The sequence below is a fragment of the Berghia stephanieae genome, chromosome 1, assembly GCF_034508935.2.
Source record: "Berghia stephanieae isolate SIO BIC M18660-M18661 chromosome 1, UCSD_Bste_1.3, whole genome shotgun sequence".
NCBI lineage: Eukaryota > Metazoa > Mollusca > Gastropoda > Nudibranchia > Aeolidiidae > Berghia > Berghia stephanieae.
The window spans coordinates 31,539,196-31,562,813 of NC_088360.1; the positions used below are offsets into that span (position 1 = coordinate 31,539,196).

General features: G+C 34.0%; 1 protein-coding gene across 1 annotated transcript in view; it reads left to right on the forward strand.

The window, feature by feature from the left end:
- LOC144971854 (thimet oligopeptidase-like) overlaps positions 1–22,620 on the forward strand; it is a 43,794-nt gene extending 21,174 nt beyond the window's left edge. Inside the window, 12 exon segments of the mRNA XM_078912929.1 lie at positions 309–363; positions 1,199–1,363; positions 2,808–2,969; positions 4,440–4,505; positions 6,359–6,463; positions 10,080–10,187; positions 11,269–11,342; positions 12,615–12,846; positions 14,345–14,476; positions 16,322–16,438; positions 20,103–20,431; positions 21,273–22,620. Coding sequence (XP_078769055.1) covers positions 309–363; positions 1,199–1,363; positions 2,808–2,969; positions 4,440–4,505; positions 6,359–6,463; positions 10,080–10,187; positions 11,269–11,342; positions 12,615–12,846; positions 14,345–14,476; positions 16,322–16,438; positions 20,103–20,186 — 1,300 coding nt within the window. The 3' untranslated portion in view covers positions 20,187–20,431; positions 21,273–22,620.
- The last annotated feature ends 998 nt before the right edge of the window (positions 22,621–23,618 follow it).

Sequence of the window (23,618 nt, forward strand, 5' to 3'; positions counted from 1 at the left end):
CTGTTTGGCTTCATCTGTAAATTTTGAAATGTAATCAATATAATCCAACTGAATAATACATCTCTACAACAGCACTGTACTTGTCCTATAAATGTACTAATGTTTTTGGGGATTCATTTGTTAGTGTCAGCTTTTCTATTTTCTTTTTGTCTTTATCTTTTTTTTTTTCTTTTTCTTGTTGTTGGGTTTTTTTTTTTGGTGTGCTTCTGTGTTCGTTTGTGTGTGTGTGTGTGTGTGTGTATCTTTATCATATTAATAAAATGGTGTGTTCTGATGGTAATGTTTTCTGTTTTATCCTCCTATTTCAGGTGTTTGAAAGAGAACACTCCTATTTTGGAGGAGCTTGTCAAACTTCGTCATGAAGTAAGGTTATACTTGTCATGGTTAAAATTTTTACATTCAGTTGCAAAGAAACTGCTTAGTTTTGGCAATATAATTTAACTAAACATTCCATATATATATGGAATATCTCTCTTTAATACAATCTCAGTTTTACATTAAATTCCTCCATTCTTATAAATTTGATCTATAAGTCATGCGATGATTTAAGAAGAAAGATTTTGAGAGTCATAGCTTTACAATAATTCATGTGCGGATATGATAATACATTGCTTGTCATTTTAAAACTATTAATCTTGTTGGTTTTTAAAAAATCTTGTGTGAAGATTTAATTTTATAGGATGATTCCACAGCTGAGTATTTCATTAGAAATCCTTCACTTTAGTTTTCTTACCACTCACCCCCAACAGTTAATTTATGCAAACAAACCACCATCAGTGACGGGGAGACCGCCATGCTATAACAGATGTCCAGAATGTGTGACTATTGAGGATTATTGTAGTATTTCTCATTAATTTGTATAAACTCATTTTTCATTTAAAATGTAATCCCAAATGATGTATTAAATTGATATCAGATAAAGGTATGTAAATTACTAGTTATGACTCTAAAATATCTTTAATAGCAGCTTTACTTTGCTACTGTGAACTTAAGAAAAAGATCACCAAAATAGGCAAAATTGTTCAGTCTCCCTTTAGGCACAGGCCATGACACGCCATCTGTTATGAATTAGGGTCTTGCAAAATTTACCATTCGAACTAAGTTGAAAGCAGTAAATGACAGTGAGTCATTCTTGAAAATTTTGTATAATATAAAATGAGTGATACACTGTTTTATTTTTTTGTTTCCCTCCTCGAAGAAAGCCGACATTTTAGGTTACCCTACCCATGCAGCATTTGTCCTAGACATGAGAATGGCCAAGAAAGCAGAGGCAGTGTCCACTTTTCTTTCCTCCCTCGCTGAAAAGTTAAAGTCACTCAGGGACGATGAACTTAAATTATTTTTGGAGTACAAGAAAGAGGAGGTAGAGTTAAGTTTATTAATGTTATTATATGGTTATTGTATTCCTTTTTTTTTGTTTGCTAAAAATACTCAGTTTCATTGGTCTGTTTGATATGAAGAGTTAAAGAAGATTATATCGATGGCCCGTCGATCTAACCTCTCTGAAGTAGTGTTTTTGAAAAAAACTACTTCAGAGGTTAGATCATCGAGCCATCAATATAATTTGTGATGTTATTGAACTCTTTCAGGAGTAATTTTTAAAAATAAAATTATTTGCTTATTTTTAACTCAAAATTTGTTATCTTTATGCATTGATTAATTTTTCAAGAAAAATTTCCATGTTTCTCTCTTCTTAAGACTTTATTTTTAAGGTTCAATGCACCCAACAATGCAATTTTACTTTATAATAATTTCAGTAACACATATATCGACATGACATCAATGTCCCATTCTATTTTGCTATATAACATCAGTAAATAAAGACCTTGACTATGCAGAAGACAGTTATATCGGCATAGTAATCTATCAGTACTGGCATTGATCGGTCATTAAAAAACAAAAACAAAAACAAAACAAAAAACAAGAGTACAATTTATAATCAATCATTGATATTCTGCTTTTTAGGTTGTAGAATACAACATCACCCAATGAAAATGCAGATATCCCATTGTGGGATAAAACATCAGTTAATTAAAATGTGAAATTATTGTTTAATGACATCCCGTGAATGAGAGCAGTACAGCCAAACTGCTTTCATATCACTGGCTTCCACAAGACTGAATAAACTTCCCTGCCTTTATTTGCAGTGCAATTTATAATGCCAAGAGCTTGGAAACCTTTTTGAATGGCGGAGTAATATCATGTCACTTGACACTGTGACTAGGACTACATTGCCAGTGATCTAAATGTGATGAGAAACTATTGTACCTGTGGCCTCGGTGCAAGCACCATGACAGTCGACTTGTTCAACTCACAGACCACTTAAGTTCAGCTTCTTGTCTCAACACTTTGTCCCATCTAAGGAAAACGCCTCAGACCCTTGAAGTCAGAAGTTGTCTAAGTCAAAGCTATTGGTGCCGAAATGACGAGATTGTCCAATGTGGATGATGAAGATACCACATCATGAGGGCACTTCCTTATTTGACATCATTGTCAGAACTGAGGACTGACCACAATAACTGACAATAACTTAAAGTCAAATTAAGTGAAGTGTCCTAAATTTCAAAATCAACTGTTTTAAGGACCATTAGATCATCCAGATTGACTTCCTCGTTATCTCGTATTTCCCATTTGTTTTCCTTTTATTTTTTTCGAAGGACTTATATATGGACATTATGCTCGTATCAATATTTTATCTGTCTTCGATTGGACTGAGCATGACACATTTCCATTTTACATGTTACTTAACCGGTTTTTAAAAATGTTTTTGTATTTAAAAAAAAATTATACACATATCTTTTTTTCAGTGTGACAAATATGGGTATGAATTTGACAACAAAATCAACAATTGGGATCTCAGATATTTTATGACAATGGTTGAAGAAAGAAAGTATGCAGTAGATCAACAAAAGCTTAAGGAATATTTCCCAATGGCAGTTGTCACTGAGGGACTTTTGCAGATCTACCAGGTGGGATCGGTATCATAACCATTAATAAACATGTGTAATAAAAATAATATATACACATCCTTATGTCCTGCATGTTCATTCAAATTTCCTTAATAATACCTGCAACATCATCCTTTAGCGTGTTGTTTGAAATAAAATTTGGATATCCTTCCCCTAGCAAGGTATTTTTTTTTCACTTTGACAGAACATTAAAAGGATTTTTCTATCCAACACAATTGGGCCACCCCTTTACATTACAATTACCTGTTAACAGCAATTTATCTGTGACACCCTTGTACACTTTTTTCTCTTCTTCTATATTTCAAACTTCCTAACAGCAGCAACCTGCCTTTCATTGCCACTTTTCTCGCCAGCCTTGAGTGAGTGGAACACAGAGGTTTGACTGTGCACAATACATACTATGTTATTAAGTGCCTCTTTTTCCATTAGAAACTTACTATGACAAGGTTATAACAAGACGCTGTCTCATGATGAAGATTTCTGCACTATGGCAACTTTAACCAAAAAGTGTAGTTATTATTTTTTGTAAAAAACAACTTTTCGCCCCTAAGTTTGATTTTTGTAGATATGCTTATAATGGGTTTGATGAACCACATATTTTCTAATATTTGTCTTTTTTATGGGCGTTGGGTAGTGATTTCATTAAAGCAAGTATTTAAAAAAAGAAATAACTGTAAGATTCTAACTTCATTGACATATGCATATTCTATCAATGTTTACTTCGGAAGACTGGGTGGGGTTTCATTTACATATGCATATTTTGTCAATGTTTACTTTCGTAGACTGGGTGGGGTCTTTGACCTCCCTTGGTGGACAGGAGGTTATACTGTTTTCCTTCTTTCTGAATCTGTTTACGACTTGCTTTCTGACTTTGTCTTAGAATGGGATTACTTGGTTTTGTCCTTGCCCTGGCTGGAGTCCTTGACATGGAAGTAAACAGTCAACTATATAGTTATTGTTTTTGGGAGATGGTATTTTTTTCCCGCGTAAATCATCTCCTTGTTTTGTACTGATAGTTATATATTGTTTTTATTATATATATATTATTATTATATTATTATTATTATTATTATTATTATTATTATTATTATTATTATTATTATTATTATTATTATTATTATATATTTGTTTTTTGTTAACATTTTTTGAGTGTATTCCTCTAAGAGGAATCCTGTGCTGGTGTCTGGATGAGACTTTTATGTACATTGACGGTAAGCTCTTGGAATCTACATCTGTTTTCTATTTGAACCAGTTCCCCTTTGTCTACCTTTTTCTTGGGTACTTTAATTGTAATTCTAGATCTTTTTTTTCTATCCCAATTTCTTCCTTTTTACTGATGCTGATATGACCTAAATGTGTTGCAAGTGCCGTAAAATACTTAAAAACAAACAAACATACTTCTGAGAAAGATTTATGAAGTCTTGGTAATTATGAACATTTTTGTTTTAAAGATCTTGTTTTTATTATCAGGAACTTTTGGGTCTTGTGTTCACTCAAGTTGAAACTGACGATGTTTGGCACCATGATGTGACATTGGTAAGTCTTAAATTCATTTTGTGTTACTGTATTTGCCTTTCTTTTCCATGGGCCCTGTTTAGGAAGATCTAAAGTCTTTTGTCTATTCCCTTGTCTAAATTTTATGAAGCTTTTTGGTCTTAGGGTAAAATACCTGCCTTCGGTTTATCTGGGGTTGGAGTCCCACTCGGAACAATGCAAAGTTGAGTCCTTGAAAAAGGCTCTTTACTCACATTCTTTCACTGTACTCAATGTAAAATTAGTACCTGACTGTTAACAGCGTTGTTTCTATTGAATAGAATTGTAATATCACCTTACAATACAGGTGTCATGTCTTGTTCTACATGTTAAGTGCTTCTGTTGGCTAGTCACCCCTTTTCAAGCTTATTGAGCATGTTTAGTGGATATTTGCTGTATAAATGCTCAAGTTTTGAGGGGGGGGGGGGGGTGATGCAGGTATTATTCCCTTAAAGCATCATAGGGCCATAAACCCTTCAGAATAAAGGAACAAATATTTTTATTCATTAAAAAAAAAGGAAATTAGAGATTTCATGTTTTACAAGTCCGAGTATGTGGTCATTTAGGATCATCAAGTCTGTTGCGCTGGAGTTTAATCCGGCTTCTTTATCATAAAATGGATAGTAATATTTGACTACTATCCTATAGATTGTCTGTTGAGTTATTTCCACAATATCTTTCGAAAGACATGACTCTCCAATTTCAGATGGCTGGACAGGAAGCAATTAAACAAAATGGTTCTAACAATGCAGAATTAAACTTGATTTGTTTCGATGTAAAATCATGCTTTTTAGTGCTCTATTGTAAGATTCTTGTTGCCCAGGTATTTCATGAAGAAATATAAATAATCCAATGCCCGATGCCAATAGGAAAAACCCATGTTTTCCAAATTAGTAGTGCATTGGGAAATAATAATCTTTATCTAGGAATAAAACTATTGTAAAAAATGGGCTGTGAATTGAGTGACTGTGATGGCCTGTGATTCCCCCCCCCCCCCCCCCCAGACCATATTACTGTCAATTATTGTAAAAAATGGGCTGTGATTCAACCCCCCCCCCCCCCCCCCCCCCCGACCATATTACTGTAAATTACAATGCTTTTCCTCATGGCCATTGTATGAAACCAATATCTGACCACATGGGGATATTGATCAGAACCTGCAAGAAACCAATATCCAGAAGTGTTGTTACATCATCTAAGTCAAAATTTTATGGGATTTGACGTTTGGATGAATTTATATTAGGGAAAATGGTGGTTTTTTAATAACAATATTACTTTTTCATACAATTAATATTTTAAGTTTACTTAAGTCTATGTGGACTTGGTAATTCTATTCAGAATAATGTCCCAATTTTAATCCTGGTTTTCTCAATTTGTAGATGATCCGATATGCTAAATCTGAATGACAGTTGTTTAGCTTATCTGAATTAAGATAAAGACGTAAAATGCTCACAAAATAATTAGGTTCATAAAAGCCTTTTTCTCTGAAAAGCAAAAATGGTCATGTCCTCTTGATACTACACAAAATATTTTTATCCTCTTTGTTAAAATTTTTTTTGGATTGTTCGTTATACATCTAAAAGAATTTGGTCTGATTATTTCAAGTTTTACCAAAGTTTATTTGAAGTATTATGTTTCCTTCATTGACTTTTCTTTCTGTCAATATTTTAATGAATTTCTGTTTCTGTATTCATTTGAATTTTGAAATTGAATGGCAGAAAGACATTGTAGTAAATTTTTAAAAACCAAAGCCATATTATGCAATCCAACTTAATACCTTACTGAATTCAATAAATCAAAATATACTTGTGATAACCATGTTATGCTTTACATTTATATTTTACCTATATTTCCAGTATTGTGTGAAGGACAAAGAGTCTGGAGAAGCGATAGGCTATTTTTACCTCGATCTTCATCCACGTGAGGGCAAATATGGACATGCTGCTTGTTTTGGCCTGCAGGTGTGACATATAAGGAGTTAAATCAATATAAACGCATTCGTTATGATGATAATAACTATTAAAATTAATAATACTAATGAGGATGATGATGATAATAATAATAACTTACCAATACCCATTCATTGAACAGAGTTGTTTTAAAATTTTTAAAAATTTTTAATGGGTTGACAGTTCATGATACTGGTACACTTTTACAACTGGTAAACCATGCATTCGGGACTGCCTGACAACCTCTCTTTCTCTGCCTCATGTTCATTGCATGCTTTGTCATTCATTTGCAGTTCTATGATCAGCTGGACGTGACAATATGCAAATTATAATATGGGCTTGCGTAATGATTTTGATAAATATGATCGTTTTGTTATAAAAATAGAGTCCACTATAAACAAAAAGGTTTTGTAGTTCGTAAACTCAATGGGGACATTGTTTATGATCCCTTGTTTGTCCTTTTCCTGTCACAAAAGCCCTTGCAATTATATTATATCAAACATATAAATCAATAAATAGACAAATCTTCAGAGAATTCTAATGTAATAGATAATGATCATAATAGTAATAATGATAATTATAATATTAATCCTTTAAAAAAAATGAAAAATAAAATAATAATAATAAAATAATAATGATAATAATAATAATAATAATAATAATAATAATAATAATAATAATAATAATAATAATAATAATAATAATAATAATAATAATAATATTGATAATGATGATAATACAAGGTTGCCAATTTTCAGTATATTTACGGAATTCAGTATGTTATAAGCACTCGGTATATTTTCCAATCATCTGCTAAACAGGGAAAAAAAAAATTACTTAATGTTGTTATACTGGGATTCAGCAATCAGAGAGTGGTAGGTCTGTGGATTTGAGTAAAAGTTCAGTAAATCCTTTCCTCCTGAATTGGCAACCATGGAACCTGCCAACCCTTCCGCTTTTGGCGGAATCATTCCTATTTTCACTCTTCCATTTTGTACTATTCCGCCATTGTCTCTAAAATTCCGATTTACAAAAGTGATGATAATGCTAAGAAGAATAAAAAAAGAGCAAAGAGGGGGGGGGGGGGGGGGGGGGGGGGGGGTGAAAGAGGTGTAATTCCTATTTTTTTGTCTCAAATTCCTATTTTCAGCCGTTCTGATTCCACTTTTGGAATGTGAAGGGTTGGCCGGTCTGTAATAATAATAATAATAATAATAATAATAAGAAGAAGAAGAAGAAGAAGAAGAAGAAGAAGAAGAATAATAACAATAATAAGAATAAGAATGATAATGACTTATTCACTGACTTAAGGCCTTTCGCTTCCTAATCATCCAATCAGCATGCCTCTGCTGTTTCTTTAATCATCCGTGTCAATTGGTTCTATAGTTTAGTCTTTTGTTGTGATTGCCAATATCAGAAGATCTTCCTTTGATTTTAGTTCTTAGCTGTTTGGGAAGCCTCTATTTAGGAAAGTGTGAATTGTCATGGGTGGTCTGCCTTTATATTTCTTGTGTCCATAATTCTACTTCTTCAAGTACTAAGTCTGTGCCAGACATAGGTGATCATGATACGCCATTCATCTCTCTGATCAGATAACCTCAAAAAACTAATATTACTCTTCTCTTTCTTTGTCACCCAACTGTTCAAACTATTCAGATATGTTTTTCTTGGTTTACTTTTACTCTTTTTACCTTCTATCTTTCCTGTGAGTGCAAGATGTTCAACTGGGTGGGGTTCCTGACCTCCCATAGTGGGCAGGGGGGTACATATTGTGTCTTCTATCCCCTTATACCTGTTTTCCAACATGCTTTCTGTTTGTTCCCAGTTTCCCTATGTCTTACTTTTTCTTGGGTGCTTTAATTGTTATTCTAGAACTTTTTACTATCCCATTTTCTTCCTTTTTACTGGTGTTGATATAACCTAAATGTGTTGCAAGTGCCGTAAAACCCTTAAAAACAAAAACAAAACAAGATTTTCAATACATTTATGTCGATTTAGGTGCCCTAAAAATTGCATTTGTCTTTTTCTTATTGTACAAATTGGTAACCTTTTAGTTTCAGCTTGCTCTAATACTTCTTTCTTTGTTTTCTTCTCTGTCCATGAGATTCTTAACATACTTCTAAGAAACCACTTCTCTGCTGCCTCCGCAGGGTGTCCAGGGAAGTCGGAAAGTTGGAAATTGGTCGGAAATTTCATACTTGGTCGGAAATGTTGGAAATAATGAGATTGAGGGTGAAATTTCCTGTAAAATAAGAAAAACGAATTTCTTGCTTAAAATGAAATATCAAAAATGTATGAAGGACAACTGCTGTGCACAAAATTTTATTATTTTACTACTACAACTGCCACCACATCATCATCCCTATCACCAACACCACTCACAAATGCAACCACAACCACATCATCATCCCCATCACCACCACTACCACATCCCATACCATCACTACAACTACCACGTCATCATACCCACCACCACAACTACTCCAACCACCACCACATCACCATGCCTACCACCAATGCCACCACTGCTATAACAACCACCACATCACTATCCCTAATACTACCACTATCACTACAACCACTATACCATCATCATTCCTAGCACCACCACCACTTCACTACTACAACTACCATCACATCATCATCCCTACCACCACGATTGCAACCACTGCCACATCATCATCCCTACCACCATCACAATCACCACTACTACAACCATTACAACAACTAACACTATACTATCATCTCTACCACTAGTGCCATAACTTACTACCACATCATACCTACCAACAATTCATAAGAGTATTTTTAAAAGTGAAAATGGGGGTGGGTGGTGGCTCTTGACATTGTATAATCACATGGTACCATTCTCTAAGTAGATAAGATTTTATATGTTGCTGTCAGTTTTTAAACTTTTGAAATTTCTCCGAATGTTGTCAAAAAATTTATAGATTATAGTCGCATGGATGGGTCATGATCTGTGCGCTGAGAAATTTCCTCCTTTTTGTGACCAGTCATTTTCACCTCTGCTCTTACTTTGATATATGGATTGTATTGAGGTGGTAAAACCTATTTTAAGTAGGATTGTCTTTTTAAGCGTATAGAACACTGTGGGTATGGCAAGAATTGATAAAATACTTGGTAGGAAATTTCACTTCTAGGTAGGAAATGTTAAGGTTGGATTTCCCTGGACACCCTGCTCCGGTTTCTTTTAAATGTTTCCTGTAATTGTCAAACTTGAAAGTTGAAAGTGTCCATAATAATAATAATGATCGTCATAGTAAAATTAATAATAATAACACAACAACAATAATATATTTAGGTATTGATAATTTGAACATCTCCATTTCAGTCAGTTTATGAACTCTTTTGAGCTTTTTGATACTGGTTTAGAGAATGAATGTTGTCATTTGATAATGATTAAGGATAACCGTTTTGGTTGCTTGTGTTTGATTTGATTTGGCTTTATTTTTTGAGGGTTTTTTTTGTGGTGATATTCCCAAAAAATTATTTCAAACATTCAAACTTGTCTTAAGTCCAATTTGCTAATTCTGGGCATTCTTTGCCATAAGTCCTAAAACCAATCTATAGAAGTTTTAATGTTCAGATAATTGTTTTTCTGCTTTAGCCTGGGTGTGTTGGACTAGACGGAAGTCGCCAATTAGCAGTAGCTGCCATGGTGGCCAATTTCACCAAACCTACAGCAGACCAGCCATCTCTACTAACACATGATGAGGTGAGTTTTTACAATAAATGTGTGGTTGAACAGGAAAGTATGGTATGATATAAAAAAACACCTTCTCTCCATATTGGTTTCTTCTGTTAGCCTTAGTGACCAAAATGCTTTTTAAACTTTTGTTTCAAGCTAAGTTATAATCGAAGTTACCTTACAGAGGATTTTAGAATGTTAGTTAAATATTTTTGAAATGATATAAACAAGTCAATTTGAGATTAAAGCGAAACACAGTTTGAAAAATAGATAATCAGAAAACAATATGGCACAGCCAACACAATTTTGATGTTTCTTCTGTCTTTTGCACCCAATATCGAATTTTCTTGTACCACCACATAAATGTTACCCTAGGCTCATAAGCAGGCTTTGAGGGTATTGATTTTTAAACAGGAAATTCCATATTTGTGACCTACTGCAATCAACTCGTTTTGTTCCGGGATGAATTAGATTTGGAATGAGCAGAATTGTAAATTTTTCATTTTTCATTTTGCTATTTGCAGAGTTGCTAACTCCTTATTTTTATCCTGGGGTTTTCCAGTATTTTTAGGGTGTAAATTGAATACATGCCGACAGTATTTTTAAAATCCTGGTTTGCCTTGATGTTTTTTTTCTTGATGAGTTAAGGGTATTTAGACATGTAATATGACTAAATTGATTGTCTTTAAGTGTTGTTTATAGTATGTTTCTGTTGGGCTCCAGTTTAAAGACATGCATTTCTTAATGTCTTATTGTACGACTGGAAGTAGAGGAAAATAATATGTAAATACAATAACAATCAAACTAAATGAAGATGGAGAAAATGATTATCCATTTTAATGAGTCTGTGAGGGTTTAATCACAGTCATCAATTGGTTAAAAAAAAACCCCTCAGATTCTACCCATATAGCACATGCATAATACAGCTGTGATGCCAACATCACTTCACCAATTTAATGACGAGCATGGACTATAGTGGACCCACGATAGCTCTATGTACTACATTGCCAACTTGTGAAACCAACTGTTTTGCGAAAGGTCCAAAATTTAATTCAGATTCTGATGAGTTGTGGTTGGGTTTATTTTAGAATAAATCATCTAATTGCAGGTTGAGACCTACTTCCATGAATTTGGACATGTCATGCACCAGATTTGTGCTCAAGCTCATTTCGCCATGTTCAGGTTGGTATTTACAAATAAAAAAAATAAAAAAAAAATAAATAAAAGAGAGTAAAAGAGAAAAATTACAAGGCCAAGCATTTCAGTCATTTAAATCAACTTCCTCATTTCATCTTACAAATTTATCTAGTTATTAGACAACGTAAAACTATGAATTGCTATGGATGATACAGTGACTAAAAGATCAAATAGATTGTTGTAAGAAAAATTTTCCAGAATATTTCAGGATTAATTTTACTGGGGATCAAATTTAAGACTTTCCCTTTCTTGATCAAGCTGCACAGATTGTCAAATAGTTGGGACGACAACACAATGCATATTCTTCCAAAGGAGTATGAATGTTATGATCTGGACACTTTTTCTGCTGTTTTGTAAACATCTCACATGTCAAGAGTCAAATCATGACATTCTATTTATTAGATGAAAAGGAAAAGAAAAAAGGCCTGAAGTTTGATGACTTGAGTTACTTTAAACTATAGTCAACATCATTGATTTTTTTACAATAAACTATTTATATATTGTAAACAGCTGTTTGAAAACAACTATATTCAGCATTTAATTATCAAGATTCGGACTTTTTTGTTGTTGTCATGGTAGTCATTCAATACACCCCTCCCAGTAGAGATCTTTTACCAAAAGTGGGTTGAGAGTTTAACTATAACTACTTATATTAAATTTGACAGTCTGGACAATTACCGTTGATAACCGTCTCTATCATTTCAATGAGTCTGTCCTTTTTACCTTACTTTTACCAAGTGTCTACGCCCAAAGCATTTTGCAAACAATGATACACTCCAGTTATGTAGATTATTAATTCTCCCTTTCCATTTCTTTCCGAGGCATTGATATCTGTTTTAACTTTATTTTACAAACATGAGCTGGCAAAATATATATTGTGGGTGGATGGGTGTGTCAGTGCTTTTAAAACATAATGCTTTTCTAAAAAGGAAGGTTAAATGACCTCAGAGTTAAAGTCTCAATACTAATGGGGTTTTTTTTAAAGGCTTTTCTCAACCTGAAGACTTAAAGCTAGTTTGATGACAATAACACCAACAATGACAGCAACTCCCTCAAATATTTTTGTGCCGCAATTTTCTTCTCCTATTTGTTAGATTTTGTCATGTATAGTTTTAATAATCATGTCAACTCTCTGAAATATATTTTTCTGGCATTGCTCTATGAACACTTCATTAAATCATGTTTTAATAAGTAGAGTCCATGTGATATCAATGTTGGAAAAAGGATTTGAATTAAAATTTGGGAATTTTTTCTCAGTGGAACCAGTGTGGAGAGAGATTTTGTGGAGGCACCATCCCAAATGTTGGAGAACTGGGTATGGGAGAAGGAGCCTTTGACCAGGATGTCGCGGCACTACAAAGATGGCTCGGCCATACCAGAGGACCTGCTGGAGAAACTGACCCTCAGTCGTCAGGCCAATGCTGGTGTGTTCAATCTAAGGCAGATCACTTTGGGAACATTTGATCAAAGGATCCATACTAGATCAGAGGTATTAAAATCTAAAATTTGTGTAACTATTATTATTATTATTATTATTATTATTATTATTATTATTATTATTATTATTATTATTATTATTATTATTATTATTATTATTATCATCATTGATACTATTATTGACATGATATTGTCAATGCATATTTTGTGATCTGTATAATTGGTACGCTGAGGCAATTGCTCTTCCAGAGAGAATAAAACAATGAGTAATCATTGCATCTAGTTGCAATTGATCACGATATTATTTAATTATTATTTGTTGGAATAATTATTCATTTGTGTAGCGCCTTGTGCTTTGATGGTCTTAAAAGAACAGTTGTCTTTTGAGATGATAAGAAACATTAATCTCATAATCACAATTATTTACATACTAAAAGATGATTAACGATATTAGACAAAGATCAGTTTCATTTTGAATCTCATATTTTGTATGTGGACATTAGCATTTTATCATATGTTTGAAGTGTGATTGAACTTTCATCTTAGCAAAGAGCTTGTAGTAGATTGATTTTTTTTCTCAGTGCAATACTAATCTAAATATCTAAGGAGATTTTTGGCATTGAGCGGACAGATGATATCAAGAATGAATATCAGTTGGAAGCCATTGGCCTACAACCTTCAAACATGCAAGTTGAAAAAAAAAAAAAAGAGGAGGTTGGGAGGTTGGCAATCAACATAAAAGCCTGCCAGCATCATCACAAGATAAATTTGTGAAATCCTCTAGGAGAAAGAAAACCAGGCCAAAAAGTAATAGGCAACAGAGCACAGTAGAAGAGCTTAGAGGGATGTATAAACGTGGAAACAACTGGAGAATATAACCTAGGGACAAATAACAAAGAATCATCAATGGCCTTTGCTATGACTCGGGGTTTGGCACATAAGTCAAGTAATGTCACAATATTAATTGCCAATTGTCCATGCCCAATCCAATCCATACTTTTGCAGTTTCAGAACTGAAGATAAACGTGGTGTGGGATGGTTTTAGGTTATGGCCCTGTTCATAATGATTATGTCCACCTGTGACAGATGTTTTCCGATTTTTTATCTTATTTTTTAAAATGACAAGTAAATTTCTCATAAATGTCAGAATTTCTCAAGTTGTTGGAAAGGGAATTCCAAACCCTTATTGTACTTGGGGAAAAAAGACTAAATGTCTGCATTTCCTTGGGAGTGATGTAGCCTATCGCATCGCTCTTTTCTTGGGCTTTGTTTGTGGTCTTTTATTGGGATGGCTTCATACTTGAAAGGTACCGAGTTCGATCACCCACCGCTGCGCTGTGTGGCCTTGAACAAGTCACCTCGCCTTAGTTCAATTTGCATGCTGCACTACAGCTGACGCCTGGGTTATTCCTGTCTTTTCTTGGAAAAGACCCTAGAGACAAATTTCCCCTATGGGATGAATAAAGGGAATTTTATTTATTTTTTATGTTTTCTCTTTCTATCCATGTTATCCAATATGGTTGAATAAACAATATTGTTATCAATTGCAGGCTGACACAGCAAACATTTATGCTGCCACTTGTGAGGAATATATTGGGATTTGTGCAACGCCTGGTACCAATATGGCTGCCACTTTTGGTCACCTGGGTGGTGGTTACGATGCTCAATATTATGGATACCTGGTGAGCTCTATATAGAATTAAACAATCGAGTTATTGTGTAAATGAAAATTTAGTAATTAAGATGAAAGTATCTTTGTTCAAAGAGTCTGATTGAAATGAATAATAAATATCTCAAATGAGAGGCACGATCTGACTTTTTTAAAAAATCTACTTTTAAAATCTGAATGATAATCAAAACAAATTACAGTGGTCTCCATTTATAAGCATGGTCTTCGGGAATCGGTGTGAGCTTATAATTATCTGCACTGGTCCTGACTCTGTTCTCACCAATTTAGCTGAATGTAAAGTATAATGGTAGATTGCTCTTTTAACTTTATGCCTTTTAGTTCACTCTTCTCCTTTTCCTCCTCTTCCTGTCTTCTTCTTCTTCTGCTCCTCCTCCACCACTATACTATCACCATCACTTCCTCTTCTTCTTACTCCTACTACTTCTTCTTACTCCTACTACTTCTCCTTACTCCTACTACTTCTTCTTCTCTTTGAAAGCTGTCCTTTGCCATTTCTCCTTCTGTATGAACTTGCTTATAAGTGATAAGTGGAGTCCATTTAGGTGAGCATGTTTATTATATTGGGTGTAAATTTATATAATAAAAATTCTGTTTCTCAGCTGAGTCATGCTTAAAGCTATAGTGCTTATAAACGGAGGCCACTGTATTCTAAAATTTGCTCAGATAAAATGGACTCTATACAGTGGAACTCAGATATGACGGGGATAGTGGTACTAATGAAAAAATCCCTGTTGTAGTTAAGTCCCGTTATATCCATGCATAACAGTATTTGAAGGGTGGCAATATTGAAGGAAATAAAAAATGCAAAGAACGCATTTCAAGTTATCTCTCATGGTAAATAACTCAAATAATGTGATTCTGACCTCCATCCGCCATCCCCCCTTCATCATCCATTCCCTCTACCACTTACTTCAGAAGAAGAGGCAAATTGGAACAATCCAACAGTGAAATTCTACCATCCTTTTTTCCTCTTCTTTCCACCCATCACAACCCCGCCACTGACAGCCACTGTTTCTACTAATTGCACTTAAAACTCAAATAGCACACCGATAAGAAAAGACAGCCACTGGCTTCACATGGAGCTCAGCAACCACTTATAACAATAACGACTTGCACACCCCTCACTCTACATTAGGCGAAGTGTATCATGTTGATCGGTCAGCCACGCGCCTCTCAATAGCCTTTCGTTGGGTTGTTGTTACAAAAAGTACACAGAGAAATGTCGATAGTACACTCAATAACTACTATTCACTCACCCCCAGCCCATTCCCATTCCCAATAAGTTATTTGGGTCATGTGTGCTTTTCTTCTTTTCTTGAGTGTAGTTCATTTTTCATAACTGGGTACTAAACTTGCAACTCATACCCTATTGTAGCCAAGTTCCAAGAACTAATATCCCGTTATAGCCATGCATGATTTATATATGAGTTATATAGTCCGTAGAACAGGGATTAAAAAATTTTCCATTGCATCTGAGGCCGCTGTACACAAGCTGTACTGTAATGAGTTGGATATTGTGGAAGCACCAAGAAGTTTTACTTTATGCTAGTTCTTATCAGCTCCAATTAAAAACTTTTGATGTATGTATAGGTAAAAAACGTTATTAAAGAGAATGGGCATAAATCATTTCATTCTCAAACAAATTTTCCTCTTGGCTCCATTGGTTGAGCCAGCGTCAGAGAGACACTCAAGTAATCTACAGTTCTACAGACTGATGTTAAATTCCATGCAAAACTTTAAATTTAATTTGGCTCTTGCTCTTTTGAATAGGCTCAAGATACCGACTTTTATTGCTAAAGTGTATTCAATCAATTTAAATGTATTTTATTTTTCCCAGTGGAGCGAGGTATTCTGCATGGATATGTTTGCTTCAAGATTCAAGAGAGAAGGCATTATGAATCCCAAAGTTGGTGCTGATTATAGGAAATATATTCTGCAGCCCGGAGGCTCTTTGGTAAGTTGATATTTAATAACAAGAAAGTAATTTTGCTTTTGACAGTCTTGGTAGCACATTAAGAAAAAAACAGAAAATAATTCAGAGGAAATTGCAACCACTGATAAACTATTAACCTGTATGTAAAGTGCTTTGAGACTTCTAGTGGATATTATGCTATATAAAAATTCTCTCTTTTTAAAAAAAAAATAATTATCATGGGGCTTTTTTGTCTCTCAGTGCTAATGAAATTGGTCATAAAGAGAAATGAACTCTTAGGGAAAAAAAGGGAAAGAACAAAAAAACATTTTCTATGGTTTGAGTTTTATTATAAAAGGAATAAAATGAGTAAAATGTTTCATTAGTTGTTTTATTCATGATTACCTGAAGTCACCTAAAATTGTTGCAAACGTCATTCAGGCCTGTAAATCTTTCGTCTATTGTCGGATTTCCGACAGTACAATTTTGCTCTTAAGTGCTAATATTTAAAAAAAAAAAAATAGTAAAAATAAAATTCGTAGCGTCAAAGAACAGAACCAATAAAAAAGAAAATAAAAGACTTTTATTTCGTTCCTCGGAAAAAAATAGATTTTATTCCGTTTCAAATGCCCACTTAAAAAAAAATAAATTTTCATTTGTCGCATCAAAGACATAACAAAACTTGCTGTCTATCTGTTAGCTATAATATTATCATGCCACCTACACGCTCCGCTAGATGTAGATGTATTCACTGCCTGGCTACTGTGCCACAGCCAGCGAGAGTGGGTCGCGAAGTTTGCGCGAGTCGTCTTCACACACACACACCTAGTCAGTAAATAACGCACGCACAGAAGTGTGTCGAACCGGACCGGAAGGTTCCTCTCTATTTTGCTACCGACACACATGCATATCTCCGATTCTTATTTCTCAGTCTCTATATTTTTTTGGTTCCGTCCGGATGGGACGGAAAAAAAATAATGCGAAATAATTATTTTTCTTCGAAATATATATTCTTCTTCGAAAGCTCTCACACGACCGCACCACCGCCTCTTCTTCTTCTTCTTCTTCTTCTTCTTCTTGGGATTTTTTTTTTTGGTACCATAAAATAAGGACCTCGTTATAAATAAGTAGGGGAAAGTGACATGATTTGACTAGTCAATTGACGTGTCATATCTGTGTTGTGTCCATATTTTTGTCCTGTTGTGTCTATTTTTGCATGTTCAAAAAGTTCCCACAATTTTTTCACCAACCATTTACAGGCCTGGTCATTTAACTTTTACTATTCGATTTTACTAGTCTTTTAAACTGCGATAATTGATAATAATAATGGCACAGCACTGCTGTTTATTTCTTCATAAAATCGGATCACTTAGTTATACTGCTGGAACCCAGCAAGTGACTGACAACAGCAGCTGCATGCTGTAAAATTGGCTACCTGGACGGGGATTCCCCTTTTTGAGGGTTAAGCTGCAAAGTATTGCATTTTCGTGATGTAATATAACACCATATCTAGATGACCACTTACATTACAAAGATATTAACGAATGAAACAGATAGTACTACTTTCACTTGTTATGTTGGTTCTTTTTTCGTTTTATTGTGATTATTCTGATAGGTTTTATAAGCAATTTAAAATCCCTACTATTTAAAAATATTTTTGTTGTTTTGCGAACAATAAAAAATTCAAATCTTTAAAATCAGACGTTGGATTCCGAAACTAATTAATGCTTTGTCCAGTCTTAATATTATTACACAAAGTAAAACATTCATTTCCTGATTCAACACATTTTAACTACGTTTTTAATGGTCATAAATGTAATGGGCTGGACATCTGGTATGTTCTCTTCATTTGTATTTTGTAATGTATTTAAAAGATATGGAGATAAGTTGATTAAACAATTTAACACACTCCTAAAGAATATATAAAGCAATATATTGTGTGTGTAGGTTTTACTTCACTATTACAAATAGAAACAAAGCCATCGTCATTACACCAAACAACAACACCATCACAGTGGCGTAGTAGATAATACAAACAATGAATATGGTAGAAAAAGGCATTCCTCTCTCTCTCTCTCTCTCTCTCTCTCTTTCTCTCTCTCTCTCACACACACACACAAGCATGCATAAATACACACATACATCCTGCATATATACACACATACAAACGTAAAAGACAGGCTAAGAGAAATGCATCACATTCACACTACACCTAATTCATATTACTGACAACAACGATATAACATCAACAGTTAGTACAGATAGTATTCCACAAAGGCAATTTGACTGGGGAAAATAAGAAGAGGGGGGGGGGGGGGGGGGGGGGGGATTTACTCAAACATAGCCAAGATAGAGAAAATGATAGTGGCACCTCCTAGGAATTAAGAGATATTCAGACAATATTCACATTGTACAAGTAGTGCAGCCGGTGAATCAAACCTTCCGACACCAATCAACAGAGACATGAATGAAACAAACCCATTCATTTCATATTTCTTAAATCAGTAACAGATGTGTATTTAAGAACTATTATTGTAGGGCTACTTGCAGAGTGTATATATATATATTCCTGTACTACAATAAGTATGACGTCTTCACTCCTTTACTATATTCGTGGGAACTTTTAATGATAAAACTGTAGAATTGGTGTAGTAAAGTGTTCCATGGTCAGTGGGAGTCCAGGAAATGATTACGACATTGTTTACATTGTGTAACTGGTCCAAATTCATCACCCACGATAGCCTGGACATCTCATAGACTGCTAGATATTCCCAGTGAAATTTGATACCCCGCCCCTACACTTGTTACATATTTGTTGAACTAAATTAACATTAGTGCAACAGAAAGTAGGCAGTTTGTACTATGTACTAGTGGGAATAATAATAAACTGCAACGTCTGATTGTTGTTGTAGGGATTCCAGAAACATTTGATTTAAAAGATAAATTAGTGAAAATGTGAGTCTACTTTGCTGTCTTCCTGAGAATGAAATATAGTGATGATATCTATGATATTTAGTCCACTGTGTGAGGAGGATTTCACTCTATAACATGAGTGATATAGATTTACATTTAAGATTATCACTTGGCTATGCCATTATTTATCAGACCAATTAGACTACTCGCTTCACTGACTGCAGGCATGTGCCATACCAGAGAGCAGGTAAAGAGAAGGAGATTAGTGACCTCTTGACCTAGCATCTCAACTAAGTGATCCGCTGGTAAACCACTGTGACAGAGACAGAGAAAGTAGTCAGACTTTATTAAAATATCATCTTGTTTAAGCATACCTTTTCCAAAACCCTCTCTGATGATTTTTTTGGTTAACACTATGAATTCAGCTCTTATTCTGGATTTATTTCAATATAGACATGTTGAATGTGTAAAATATTAGCTTTGCGCTTCATAGAACTAATCAGAGCGACAATCATAATCATTGATTAATGTAAATTAAGAATAGATTTTAGTTCTTCAGTTGATGTGTTCATATTCAAGCAGATATATTTTATCATTTATGCTGATCTCAGAATATTTCTGCGCACATTTATTAAGTGAGGTGAGATATAATTTATTCACTCATTTATTTAAACATTCTCCCTCCAGTCAAATAGATTTAATCCTAAATTTTGAAATAAATTAATAATCTTTTTTTATTTTAGATATGAATATTTTAGCCATTGTATTTATTTTTGCTCATGATGTTCTACAGGATGCTGATGATATGTTGAAAAACTTCCTTGGAAGAGAACCCCAACAAGACGCATTCCTCATAAGCAAAGGCCTGAAAGCGTAACCTGTTGTTAAGGACTAATTACTTTAATTATTTGTTATTCAAATAAATTCTGCATCACCATCATAAAGTATTCATATTCAGTTGTTTTTTTTTAATGTATCATTAAGTTATGTATATTTTGATATTAGGAAAGATCAACAATCAAAATTGAATAAAAGATCAGTTATTTACATATTCTTATTTACCCAAGATTCACTACTTTTGTTCTCAATGCTATAATACCTTTCATACTATTTTGAATATTTGCATAAATGTTTTCAAGGTTTTACATTTGAAGAGCCTAGTGCTTAAAGTATACTGAAGTCACAGGAAATTAGTTTTGAAAAAAATGGAGGTTAAAATTTGGATTAGGCTATATAGTGTTTACAAAAAATGAAATATTTGGTACAGTGCAACCTCTCTAATATGACAATCGTTATAGCGACATTCCTCAATGGGGACATGGCGGCCAGGTCCCAATTTTTAAAATATATATTGTTAGTAATAAAAAACTTTCTACAGCGACATACATTTTAGCAAAAACCCTGAATAGCGACATTGAAATTTCTGGTTCGATGAAATTTCTAGCTGTTCTGCCTATGAAATAGTCAATGAAAAAGCTTGATTTTTGGCCAATGATGTCCCATACTTGTATGACACGTAGCCAATGAAAATGCTTACTCTTTGACTAACGATATCAGAAACTCACATGACAAGTAGCCAATGAGAACGCTTGCTTTTCAGAAAGCTCTTAATAAGACATTAGTAAGGACTGATGACTGATTGCATGGAGCGTGACATCGTCTACTCCAGATGGTGATCAATGACAGTCACCATTGTGAATAAATATTGAAATAATAATAATAATAATAATAATAATAATAATAATAATAATAATAATAATAATAATAATAATAATAATAATAATAATAATAATAATAATGATGATAAATCAAAACAACCAAACAAGATAAAATAATCTGGCCGTCTTTGCAATTGCAAACATGCCGATCCCAAACCGAGATAAACTACAGAGGGAAATTGGAATGTTTGGCAACCCCTCTATAATGACATTTTTTCAGGTCCCCACGATGTCGTTATAGAGAGGTTGCACTGTATTGAGATAGGGGACTTATAAATTATGTTTATCATGAACAAAATTGGTGAGTGAAATGAGGTGATTATGCTTTACCGTTTATCACTTATTATCTAAAAGTCATGAAAATGTGATTCAAATACTTTTAGTACTGGAGTCTTCAATTTGTTGTATTGTGTTCATTGAAAACGAAATTGAATCTATGATAAAGATACATTCAATCAGAAATTTGATTATGATGTAGCTGTACAATCTGGGTTATTTCCCCTTAAAAAATCTGTGAAATATAAAGCGTGAGTTTTTTTAGATATTAATTTATCCAATACTTTTTATTTACCGGTATTGATTTTATTTTATTTTTTTTTAGCAACCAAGGATTTGTAACACTGGAAGATAAGAATATGAAATTAAAATACACACCAATTTCGGGTATGTTTATCTTGTGGATACAAGTGGGAATTCCCACTACTTTGATGTTCTCCATAATACCATTACTTAGAGACCTTGATTATTAAATTACTTCACCTGAGTGGGGTTCCTAACCTCCCATAGTGGGCAGGGAGGTACATATTTTGTCTTCTACCCCCCTATATCTGTTTTCCAATATGCTTTCTGTCTTTGTATTGGAATGAGATTACTTGGTTTTGTTCTGGCTCTGTCCGGAACCCTGCCTGGAAGGGAAACAGTCACATGTATAGTTAGTTTTGGGAGATGATTTTTTCCCCTTGTAAATCAACTCTTTGTTATGCACTAAATATATTATTTTTCATTTTACCAATTTATGATTTGTAAATTGAGTGTGTTCCTCTTGGCAGAGACCTGTGCTTGTGTCTGGATGAGACATTTAGTGATCTCAAACTAAGTACACTGATAATGTGCTCTTGGAATCTACTACTGTTCCCTATTTGAACCAATTCCCCTTTGTCTTGCTTGTTCTTGGGTGCTTTAATTGTAATTCTAGAACTTTTTACTATCCCATTTTCTTCCTTTTTACTGGCGCTGATATGACTAAATGTGTTGCAAGCGCCGTAAAACCCTTAAAAACAAAAACAAATTACTTCACAGGAAACGAATCTTGTCAAAGCTAAGCCATGTTGTTGTATACATTCAAGTCAATATAACTGCAATTTATCTCAGCTCCCTGCTTTTTATTTCAAAACTTACTTTCCAAATGATGTACCAGGTTTACAATTAATTTCATCAGTTACTCCAACTAGTCTCTTTTGAATTGAATTGATATAGCAAGTTTAAGTTCACAGTATTATAAATGTTTGTATGCCTTAATTTCACATCTCAGGGCATTTTTTAAAAATAGAAAAAAGCTTCTTAAAATAAATGAGGATCATCCTATTACTTTAACACACCATTGTTTATTTTTGATAACATGATTATTAGTCAAGATGTGCCATCCAGCATTGATTTTTTGTGCAATATTTAAAAAAGGAAACAGTATTTTAATAGCGACTGTTTTCTGCATTTTATAGTTAGATTTATTCTTTTTGTGGCAAAGGATAATTTAAATTTCACTGCAGCGATGTAAAAGAAGTTGAGACAAAAAATGATGCATTTTATCTGTGTAGAAATTCACCTTGAGTATTGTGGGTTGTTATTGTGGCTACACTACAGTGACACTTGCATTACTGCCATCTGCTGTATCACTAACCTCTTTTACAGTACAGGCAATCAAGCACTTTATTAAATTCACAATGTCTCAATTCATTATACGTTCAACTTTGTCAAAGTCCCAAACAAGGTTTCACTGGAGTAGAGTCCCTCCTATCACCAAATGGAATGAATGCTTTAGTTTGGCATCAGTGCTTTCCCTTCGTTCTGCTGTATACATTGAGCACTGTGATGGAAGCTTTGAGGTCTTACTGGGTGGGGCTCCTTACTTCCCATAGAGGGCAGGGAGGCACTCACAGTGTCTTCTATCTCCCTATATCTATTTTCCAACTTGGTTTTGTCCAGGCCCTGGCAGAATACCCTGGCTGAGAGGGAAACAGTCACATGTATAGTTAGAGTTTCGGGAGATGATATTTTTTTCATTGTAAATCATCTCTCTGTTCTGTTATGCACTGTATTATATGCGATTTGTAAACATTTGAGTGTATCCCTCTTAGTTGGGACCTGTGCTTGTGTCTGGATGAGACTTTTAGGTGATCTCAAACTACTAAGTACTTTGATAGTGTGCTCTTGGAATCTACACCTGTTTCCTATTTGAACCAATTCCCCTTTGTCTTACCTTTTCTTGGATGCTTTAATTGTAATTCTAGAACTTTTTACTATCCCATTTTCTTCCTTTTTACTGGTGCTGATATGACCTCAATGTGTTGCAAGCGCTGTAAAACCCCTAAAAA